The sequence below is a fragment of the Nanorana parkeri genome, unplaced genomic scaffold (assembly GCF_000935625.1).
Source record: "Nanorana parkeri isolate BGI_ZX_2015 unplaced genomic scaffold, ASM93562v1 scaffold3, whole genome shotgun sequence".
Classification (NCBI taxonomy): Eukaryota; Metazoa; Chordata; class Amphibia; order Anura; family Dicroglossidae; genus Nanorana; species Nanorana parkeri.
The window spans coordinates 5,498,164-5,509,848 of record NW_017306271.1 but is presented as its reverse complement, the minus strand read 5'-3'; the positions used below and the strand labels follow the sequence as shown (position 1 = coordinate 5,509,848).

General features: G+C 44.1%; 1 protein-coding gene across 1 annotated transcript in view; it reads left to right on the top strand.

The window, feature by feature from the left end:
* The first annotated feature begins 6,713 nt into the window (after nucleotides 1-6,713).
* The window catches only part of KDELR2 (KDEL endoplasmic reticulum protein retention receptor 2), a 17,100-nt gene continuing 12,128 nt past the window's right edge, over nucleotides 6,714-11,685 (top strand). Inside the window, exon 1 of the mRNA XM_018565997.1 lies at nucleotides 6,714-7,030. Coding sequence (XP_018421499.1) covers nucleotides 6,940-7,030 — 91 coding nt within the window. The 5' untranslated portion in view covers nucleotides 6,714-6,939. The remainder of the gene's footprint in view (nucleotides 7,031-11,685) is intronic.

The following is an 11,685-nucleotide window of genomic DNA, read 5'->3' as shown; positions in this document are numbered from 1 at the left end:
CACACACACACACTAGGAGCCTCAGCTTTACATTAGAAGCCCCTTTCACATCATAGTCCCCATTTTTTTTACATCAGAGCCTTCTCAATTTACATCAGAGTCACTCCTTTACATCAGTGCCCCCTCCATTCTCATTACAGTCCCCTTTACATTAGAGCCCCTTTCATTCACATCAGAGTCCCCCCTTTACATCACAGCCCCCTCCATTCACATTACAGTCCCCCTTTACATTAAAGCCCCCTTCATTCACATCAGAATCCCCCCTTTACATCAGAGCCCCCTCCATTCACATTACAGTCCCCCTTTACATTAAAGCCCCCTTCATTCACATCAGAATCCCCCCTTTACATCAGAGCCCCCCCCATTCACATTAGTTGCCCCCCTCTACATCAGAGCCTCCTCTATTCACATAAGAGTCCTCATCTTTCTCATCAGAGTCCCCCTTCACATTAGGAGCCCTCTTCACATCAGAAAAATGTGAGGCACCCCTGAGGAAGCCAGAAAGCACCCCAGGGTGCCATGGCATCCTGGTTGAGAAAGGCTGGTATTAGAATATTGCTTAGAACTCCAGTCAAAGCAAATACTTTTCTACAGTTTTTTAATGGCATAGATGTTTACACAACCTATTAGGAGTTTTATTCTGAAGATGAAAGTGTTTCTAAAAAGCAAATTTGCTGAGCTTTTAAAGCTGCACTCCGGAATAAGTAAATATGGTTTAAATACAAGTGTCATGTCTTCCAGATCTGTGTAGTAATCCAGTGTGAAACATTACTCCTGTGCAGGAGCTTCCTGTGCCACAGACCAGGCACTGCTGCTCTCTCCTTGGCAGGATGACTGCTCTTGTATCCACCCCCCTCCATAGTTTTTTTTTTCTTTATGTAATTCATTCTTCCTCAAAGTCCAAATACATAGTGATTTCTTTGTTCCAATTGCCTGCAGAAAACTACAGGAGGGGGCGGATACAAGACCAGTCACCCTGCACAAGGAGAGAGAGCATCAGTGACTAATCTTTATTACCGGAAGAGTCGCATGTAAGGACGCATGTAGCAGAATTTTCTACATGAGCTACCTTCCCGCGTTTGTCGCATGTGCGGGCACCCACTGAAATCAATGGGGATGTGGGGGCAAACGTGGGGGGAAAAAATGCCCGCAAATGGGGCCTAATGTTGGCCATACATCCGGGCAAATCTGTGGCAATTCTTCTAGTTTTTGACAATCAAACAGGTAAAAGCAACCAACCACCAATGGTATCTATTGAAACCATGGCTATCCAACCTGGTGATCGCTTGCTTTTATCTATTCTATCATTTTGTGCAGCTCAAAGTTGACTGAAAGTGTTTGAAATTGTTGCACAATTGTCTAGTGCAAGGGTTGGCAACCTCAGCATTCCAGCTGTGAAACTACAAATTCCATCATGGCTTGATCAATCATACCTGTGGCTATCAGTCTTGCAATGCCTCATTGGACTTGTAGTTCCACAACAGCTGGAGTGCCAGGGTTGCCTACCCCTGGTCTAGTGTATGGTTAGCCTACCAGTGTCCCTGTCATGTCTATAGACTGTTGGTGAGTTTGGAGTGCCATTCCTTTATCATTGTTAGGGTGTGGCTATTTGACTTTAATTTGTTATGTCTTGTTTTCCTGTGTTTGCACTACAGTGACAAATCTATGGCCTCGCCCAGGTACTATTCTGTGTCAGCTGAATCAGCATAGGGAATGAGTTGTAAGGACACATCATCAGTAACCATACATGTGGAACCAAGAGCTTATGGGCTCAAAGAAATTACTACCTTCTTACTATGTCCAACGTAATCATGTTTAAGGTCTGCGTTCTGCCCAAAACAATATCAAAATAAATCAATAGACAAATAAATAAACCTAGCCTCTTCTAAAGCAGCCTCTCTTTAATAAAATCCTAAAATAAAAAAATAACAAGCCAGTAATTAAAGCAAATGTATAGTGGTTTGTACATACATATGTATTAGGGATGCATCGATACCTACACATGTCATGACCCATCTCCCGACTTCTTAGACAATCCGGAAGCTGGGGAGCAAGTCATGACACGCCTTCCTGATTGGCTAGGAAGCCGGCTTCACATATCACAGGCACTTAGACATATCCCGATCTCTGCAGCTGCGGACCGGGATAATGTCTCAGTACCTGAGATTGGCGCTGCGGCGCTGTCAGCTTCCTGGCGGGCTCGGCACGTGGAGCTGCAAACACGCCCGAGCCCATCACTACTTATTAGCCAGGCCCACGCTAACTCAGGATGTCAGTATCGGTATTCGGTTTCGACGAGTACCAAAAAAAAATATCGGTACTCGTATTCAATATTTTAAGAAAAGGTATCGGTGCATCACTAATATGTATAATGTATGAGTGGACGAGGGACAGTGCCATGACATCACCACCCTTGTCCAATCAGACAACACCTAATATTAACTGAGAAAAATACTAGGTGTCCTCTGAATGGCCGCTATAATAGGTGTCCTCTGAATGGCCGCTATAATCAGCTGAGCGAGGGAAATCTGTGCTGTTAAAACACAGTGTGCAGCTGAAGCGTTCAGCGAAGCTGCTGCGAACTGAAGTGCTGCAGAACAGCTATTTAGCGCTTGGCTAAGGAACTAAACACACCTCGGGGCTGGTGGAATAGTCAGAAGGAGCCTGAGCACAGTTGCAGTTCTTTGCCGCCCCAAAGCAAAAAATGAATAAATGCCCATTTCTCCTTCTTATTCTCACACACGAACCATCTGTACAGGGACTGCAAGAGATTGATCCAGGTAAATTTACTTATACTCTTTCCATTACATTACTTATGCTGCTTCCATTAAATTACTTATGCTGCTTCCATTTGAAAAATACATTGAGTGATGTATTACTGATTACAGAGCTGCATTAATGTGCGTCTTACCCATCTGTCTAGAGGCCAGCTAAATATTCTGTTTAAACAGCCCCGATGCTGGCGACGTACACTGTACGTCGTCAGTCACGAAGGGGTTAAAAGCGGTTTGTTATATCTGTTGAATAAGTGCAAAGAAATAACTGTTGATTCTGCCATAAATATTGTGAGCTGAAAACTCCTTGTGCACAAAGAGTAGTTATTACGAAGATGGGGGGCGGGAATATAAGGAGTGGGCGTGTCCTCTAATCCATCTGAAATAAAATATGCAGGGCTGACACCACGTGCTTAGGATTTCAAAGCTCAGTAGACACTGTTCTGTCAGCTCAAACAGAAAGGTATGAGCACATTATATTTCTGACACATCAACAGTTATTTTTCTGTACTTGCAGCGTGTTTAAAGGGATAAAATATGGAGAAACATTCAGGTATTGTAGAGATGTACTGAATATGTCTTTTTTTAATTTTGCCTTGACATACAGTTTAATGTTTTAGCTTTTCTGGTATCACAGGGACAGCAAGTGAGGTGAAATGTTTTCATTAGACAGTAGATCCACCCAACACACTATATGGATATATCATCAATGGGTGCTCGAAGCAGTAATGGCACTGTCACAATCACAGAGACATAAGGCATTTCCTTTATATTTGATTTGTGCTTCTTAAAGTGTGCTGGCAGCTTCCCTTCAGTCAATCCATTACAGTCATCGAGAGCAATAAAACTTGAGGGACTTTGTAAAGGTGGCCATACACTTTTCCCCGTGGGCTGGACAAGAAGGAATGCTACATTACCCTATCTATGCTTGTTTTATCCATGGATGGGGGAATCCCCCTGCTGAGCTAATATATTCTGACAGTGGTAGGTGTGCCACTGTGTGACTCGAGCTGATTGGCTGCTGTCACTGCTTGGCCAAGAATTTTAGACCCTCTTATTGGAGAGGTACCGATGGGGCCACACACTGTTCGAGTCACCAGGACTCGTCCAAAATTCAAGCAGTGTATGGTCGTGCTTAACTCTTTACCTCTCTATCTAAAACAAATTAAAATACTAGCTCACTAATAATGAACACAGCAGGTAGATAGAGCTGGATTGCAGATCTCACTGGTAGCATAGATACAGGGGAGTATGGTGGGTATACAATATTCAGATCTCACTGGTAGCATGGATACAGGGGAGTATGGTGGGTATACAATATTCAGATTTCACTGGTAACATGGATATTGGGGAGTATGATGGGTATACAATATTCAGATCTCACTGGTAACATGGATACAGAGGAGTATGATGGGTATACAATATTCAGATCTCACTGGCAACATGGATATTGGGGAGTATGATGTGTATACGATATCCAGATCTCACTGGTAGCATGGATACAGAGGAGTATGATGTGTATACGATATCCAGATCTCACTGGTAGCATGGATACAGAGGAGTATGATGTGTATACGATATTCAGATCTCACTGGTAGCATGGATACAGAGGAGTATGATGTGTATACGATATTCAGATCTCACTGGTAGCATGGATACAGAGGAGTATGGTGGGTATACAATAGTCAGATCTCACTGGTAACATGGATATTGGGGAGTATGATGGGTATACGATATTCAGATCTCACTGGTAACATGGATACAGAGGAGTATGGTGGGTATACGATATTCAGATCTCACATGGATAGTGGGGGGTAGGGTGGGTAAGATTTCATATCTCACTGGTAGCATGGATAGTGGGGGGTAGGGTGGGCAAGATTTCATATCTCACTGGGAGCATGGATAGTGGGGGGTAGGGTGGGTAAGATTTCAGATCTCACTGGTAGCATGGATAGTGGGGGGTAGGGTGGGTAAGATTTCAGATCTCACTGGAAGCATGGATAGTGGGGGGTAGGGTGGGTAAGATTTCAGATCTCACTGGTAGCATGGATAGTGGGGGGAAGGGTGGGTTAAGATTTCAGATCTCACTTATAGCATGGATACTGGGGAGTATGGTGGATGGGTATTGTTCTTTTACAGGGGCCCGTTGGTTAGTATGCCTGCTACTGTACCAAGAATGATTGAAAGGACAGCTGCTAGGACCATCAAGTCAAATGTTGCTGTTCCACTGTCACAGTCAGTTTGTCAATTGGAGAACGTAACGTTTGTGCAGCTGTATTTATTCATTCCTAGTGGGGGGAATTTGAGAAGGTGAGAAGGGTTTCTATTTGCATCTTCACCATAATAAACAGAGAAAAAGACTGACAGGCACAATGACAGTATTGCCAGAAGGAACAAATGGATGAATCGATGGATGGATGGAATAATGGATGGATGGATTCATGCATGGATAGATGGATGGAATAATGGATGGATGGATTCATGCATGCATGGATAGATGGATGGGTTGATAGATTAGATAGATAGATAGATAGATAGATAGATAGATAGATGCATTGGTGGATGCATGGATGGATAGATGGATGAATGGATGTATAGAAAGATAGAGGGCTATACAGATGGATAGATGAGTGAATGATGACACATTATTATTAAGCAAAAGCTTGTGAAATCACAGTAGGCTTTCATTTCACTGTTCGGGACATGTGATCATTAGTTTATAGCTGGAATATCTCTCTAATTAAGATTGATGCCCACATCCTACATTACTATTTAGGACAAGAGGACAGTTTTATGAAATACACTCAGCGCATTCTAAACCCAAAGGCAAAACCCCCCATTATATGGCAGCTTACCAGGTCTTCGGTGTGGTGGCTAGTTTTGTGGTAGTTTTTTTCCTTTACTTTCCCCTGTTGATAAAATTGCAGCACAGGCAGAGAGCAGAGGAAGTTATCAGCTCACAAGATTTCTGGCAGGATCAATAGGTATCTTTTGCAGCTATTGAATAGAGGCAACAACATCCTTTGAATAGTATATTTGTACAGATGAAAAGGAAGCAAATAAGAGACATTTATGATTGGAGTTTACATACGGCCTGTGGCAGTGAGAATATCTTGGCATGCCTTGTGGGATTTGTAGTCCCACAACAGATGGAGGGCAAGCGTTTGCCCACCCCTCAAATTCCTCCACTGTGAAGGAATACAATTAAACGTCACTTGTCCTTTATACTATCTTTTGTATAAAAGCTTATTGCACCTTTTTGACCATGTTACTCCATATTTCACCCATATTTAGGGTGTCACATTAACATGGTCACAGTCCCCAACCCCCCACACTCATTCACCTGAGTGATGAGGTTCATCTCTCAGTAGGAGTCTGTATTAATTTGAATGTGGCGCGGATATGCATGGCTCCACCTACAAAGCCCTTCCAGTCGCAGGATCAGTAAATGAAAACAACTACAATTCCCATGTGCCACTGTGGCAGAGGGCCTCGTAGATCTCAGCGGAACACAATTGCAATGTTGTCACCACACTTGTATCCCTTTAATACTTCCTCCAGCCCCACTGAAGCGCCATTCCTCCATACAGACCTAGGCTGGTGGAATAGTCAACAGGAGCCTGAGTACAGTTGCAATGCTTTGCATGCCCCAAAGCAAGAAATGAATATAAATGCACATTTCTCCTTTCATTAATGTGCATGAATTAATGTTTTTGGAAAGGTGGACTATTCCTTTAATGAAGAGAAGTGATTATATCATTGAATAAATGAGTGTATGACTTACTATCCTAGGACCGTCCCTCATAGAACTTGCTGGAATGTTTATTCCATCATCTAAGGGGGGTCTCAGGCTGGAAGTCCTGACGAATATTCTAGGACGACTTTAAGGGGCGTGGCTGCAGCCCTGGCGAAGCCGGTGGACGGGGCGTGGCTTGAGGTAGGATTGCGTCGCGTCATTGTGCCTGAGCGCTGTCTCCCGGCGTGCACTGCGCACGCTGCAGTTAGGCCACGTCCCCGGGCCACGTAGCTCGGATCTCGCCATTTTAACGGATTGAAGTGAGTGGCTGCAGTGTCAGAGGCAGTCTACGCGGCCCCGGGTCACCTGTGCCCTCTCTTCTTCCCCCCGGACACCGTAGTACCCTGCTCACCCACCTCTCCTGACACCATGAACATCTTCAGATTAACCGGGGACTTATCCCATCTTGCAGCCATCATCATCCTGCTGCTGAAGATCTGGAAGAGCCGATCCTGTGCCGGTAAGTGGCTGCCCTGGAAGAGGCACGATGGGAAACTTTACACCGCACCTATGGCATAGACAGCCTGGACGAGGGTACAACGTTCTGCCTCCATGACCTGGTCCATGCCTGGATGGGCTCTTGAAGTATCCGGAGATCCCAGTGAGCATATACTGATCAGTCTTTGGAGGACTGCAGGGACCTTTGATGACTCTTCCTTCCTTTTTCCCACTGGGATCAGCGAGTACTTCAAGAGCCTGCACAAGCCTTATTGAGACCAGCAACCCCATGAAAGTTCACGTTGGCCTTTATAACATGCCATCTTATTCACTGATCGGCTGCATGGCTTTGCCTGTTGCAGAGCTGGACATCATGCTCCTTTGCTGGGACTTGTAGTCCACTTTTCAATGTAGGACCAGTGATGTCATCACTATTTCTAGCAGCTAGTGTCTATGGATGTGTCACACTGCTCATCCAGGTTCTTTCAGTAAAGAAGCTGATCACTTAGCAAAGACGAAGCTGTGTTCACTGTAAATGGACCAATCATGTGCTAGGAGAAAAAAACAAACTTATTTCCTTGCACTTGAATGGGCGAAACTTCACCTAATTCACTAAAAGTGATCCGCCTCCTCCTTTAGTAAATTGCCACCATTGTTTCAGGAAAGCATGCAATATAATATGCACATAGAGTGCTCTATCTCATGGGTGGGCAACTCCAGCTGTTGTGGAACTACAAGTCCCATGAGGCATTGCAAGGCTGACAGTTACAGGCAGAGGCAGATGCATGCTGGGATTTGTAGTTAAAGCACAGCTGGAGGGCTGGAGTTGTCCTCCCCTGCTCTCTGTTCATGCACATAGAATAAGCATGCTTATACATTTTATGCACGCTCACCATTTCTGGCTGTATTAATAATACGTTATTATTTGGGATTTATATAGTGCCAGTAGTTTGTGCTTGCTTCACTGGAGTCCCTGGTTCAAATCCCAAATTTTTGTATGAATGTTCATGTGAAATTTTTTTTATCAGAGACTTGAATGTCTTTCAAATTCCATTTGATTTTTGGAATGAATGGAGCTTCCCGAACGAAAACCACATTTCCTGTTAGAATTTTGGTAGAAATTTTTTTTCCATCCTGCTCCCTATTTTCTGTCACTTTGGTCAAAATCGATCACCAATTTGAATCTATTAACTTTAATAGGTCAGCTTTAGATTGTAAGCTCAGGGGGTGATGTGATGGCGTGTTATGTACAGCGCTGCATACATTGTTGGCGCTATATAAACACCGGCAGTAAATTCGTCATGCTCACTTTAACCTCCTGATTGCTGATTTGAGTGTCGGTAGTCTTGTGTGTTTTATATTGCCGGGGCGAAGGTCACTTGTGTGGGCCAATCCTGATCTTGATATTAATAATTAATTACGCTGAGCGATGCTGAATGTCGGGGAGTTATACAGTAGCGCACAGACAGTGCTGTCCCCACGCTGTGTGTTATTGTGCACGCTCATCACTCTGTGCTGGAAGTCAATGAATCAGTGTGTACACTAAGCAATAAGCTCTGGACTGTGTGTGTGGATCTGACGTGGCAGCCGGCTGTAAGGCGTGGTGATCCATGGGATGCCGTTATTACATGTCAGCTGCAGATGGCTGAAATAGTTTGTGGGGTCACCCCCGGCAGCCCTCGTCTCATTCTGGGTTCAGGCGTGTGCCAGAGTCAGAGCTGTGACAATGTTGGTTTTTGGGTGGCTGAGCTAATAGTGAGGAGGATACAGCCACATCATCATCCTTGTTATTGGTTAATGAATGGATTCCATACCTGCCACACGGTCACCTGTGGTTGGCTACAATCAATCTGCTCCGGTCTTAGAAGATTTAGCAAGATTGTTCAATATTTGCACATTAATTATATATAATGTTGGACTCTGATCTTTGTTTCACTTCCTTTTTTAAAGATGTAGCAGAGAAATTAAACACAGCTTGTGTGAGTTTCCTCCCACACTCCAAAGACATGCTGGCAGGTTAATTGGCTCCTGTGTAAATTGGCCCTCATATGTATGCATGTGTAATAGGGACCTTTTTATTGTAAGCTCCTTGAGGGCAGGGACTGATGAGACTGTGCGCTGTGTAAATTGTCATCACTTTATACATATACATTAATAGTTTACTGTAACTTATATTTAACGAATGTATGTGCATTAAAAAAAAACTACCCTTACTGTGGAACTACCCTGCACTGCAAGGGTTAACTGCTCCTTTATGACTAGAGGCAAAGCTGTTTTACTTACCTGATGGCCCCGCCCCCCATTGCATAGCTTTCATAATATTTAAATTTTAGGCCCTTTTATACTTGCTTAAAATCGCACCTAGCTCACACCTAATGTAATGGTAGGGAGGGGGCTGTGGGAAGTTGTTTACTCTATTTAACCCTGCCTGTACTGTGCTGGCAGATTTCATTATCAGTTGTAATGTAAATCTGAACACAGTATGTGCAGAAATGATTAAAGACTTAGAAGTGTTGTATGTTAATGAGAGGAAGCTCAGTCTGAAAGTGAAAGACGGACACAGTGCTCAGAGTAGCCTGGAATCTGCACAAGGATCTTCACTAAGGCCCCGTTCCCACTGCGCGATATGCAAATTGCGCGTTTGTCGCGCGATTTGCATATTGCGCGACATCGCGAGATTTGCCGCGCGATGTCGCGTTCAAGCTTGCATTGCGGCTAAATCCGCTCAAAAAAGGGTCCTGCTGTAGCGACACACGACCCGCTACAGCAGGACCCTTTGCCCCATTGGATTGCATTGGAGCGCGATATCGCGCGGTAATTTGCCGCGCGATAAATCGCTCAATGTGAACGGGGTCTTAAGAAACATCTAAAAGGTAAGAAATTTGTGTAAATAATAATTGTCAGGTATGCTGTGTGAATAGGAACACAACAAACCTAGAGTGAGGGGTTTTCTCAAATTTGACTGTAAAAGTGGAACTACACTTTAAGGCCCCATTCACACTGGCCGGTGGAGCCCATTGGGTGAATCTCATGAACTGCACCGTGAGGCTCATGCAAACAGTTGCAGCCATTTGCATTTACCTGCCCACAATCGCACATGGACACAAATATTGGAGCATCCCACCTGCAGCTGTTTGCCTGAATCTCGCAGAGCAGTCCATGAAAGTCACCCAATCGTCCCCTTTCACAAGTGTGAGCAGGGCATAAATCTTCCTGGAGTTCTTCCAGCTATTTTCAAAGGGTCTTCTTGCCAATGTGGTGGCATTGCAGATCGTTTCTCTTCTCTTTTGGTAGTGGGCGGTCTTTATTCTTCACTATATGACGTTCACATAATGTGTGAGTGATGTGCAGTATTACCCAGATGGACCATCTGCTGAAAGAGTGATGTTGAGGAGGAACCACTGATCGCTGTAAACGGAGTGACATTGCATCAGGAAAGGTAAGTATTTGCAGTCTTCTTTTACAGGTATGCCGGTTTAGAATGCCTGCCATGGGAATTCCCACCTTTCCCAATGGGCTAGAACGTTATTTATTTTAATTAAAAATTGCAGCCATTGGGGAAAGGAAGGATGAAGAAAGGGAAAGTAACATGGATTTTTGAAGCTTCACAACTGCTATTAGGGGTTGCCAGAGGACCGTTTGACTCGGAGGCAACTGATATAAACTGGGCTTATGTATTTATAGACGCATGTACTAAAAGTGCAATGAAAAGGCCAAGGTAATATATTTACATGATATATCAATGCTGCAATTGGTAAACTGAATTTGGACAGCCTTGTTCCCTGAGGGCTTGTTCACACCAAATCCGGATCATGTCCAGACCAGAACAGTTTGTTCTCGGACCAATAAAGCATTCCAATGTATCCCTATAGTATTTCATGGCTATGTTCACACCAGCGCAGTCTGTTCCGGATAGGATCAATCTCATTTTCTCTGGTCGGCAATGCACTAGACCGCATTGGAAATACATACAAACACACTGGAACGCACTTGTAAGCACATTTTAAGCTTAAAAAAAAATGCAGCAAAACGCAATGCACTGTGTTCCAGATCTGGTCCGGAGAATGGTGTGAACCTGACCTAAAGCTGGCCATACACTAGTAGTTTTCCCAACAAAAGGTCTTTCTTTACCACCTGATAATGCCACCGGACACTTGACGAATATTGAATATCAAATTTTTTCGTCACTACTGTCAATCAATCATTGATTTGACCTCATCAACTAATGGAAAGTCAAAAGAAAGTTCTTTCATATGAAAGTTCTTTATAAAAAAAAAAACTTTTATAGTGCATGGCTAGCTTTATACTAGACCCTTGGTCTAGTGGCAGTCCAACCTGCGCTCCGCACACGGACCGATCACTAACCTGCGCTCATTTGTGCCAGTCTTTCCACCCCCAGCTTTACCCTGTCCTCCATCCTCTCCTGCACCTCCCTGCTCTGGTGTGTGAGGGGGGGGGGGACGGGGGGAAGGTATTTAGCACATACCATGCGTTATGGTACAATTGAAAAAATCGTGCATGCACTGCTTTTTTCTTTTGCAAAGCAACACACGGTATTGCCGTACCTTGCAGTGCGGTCAATCGCATTGTAGCCAGGAGGTGTGTTTTGTGTGCCATTCTAATTGCAATGAAACACCTGCTGCACTGTAATGAAAGGCAGTTATTCTTAAGTAAAGT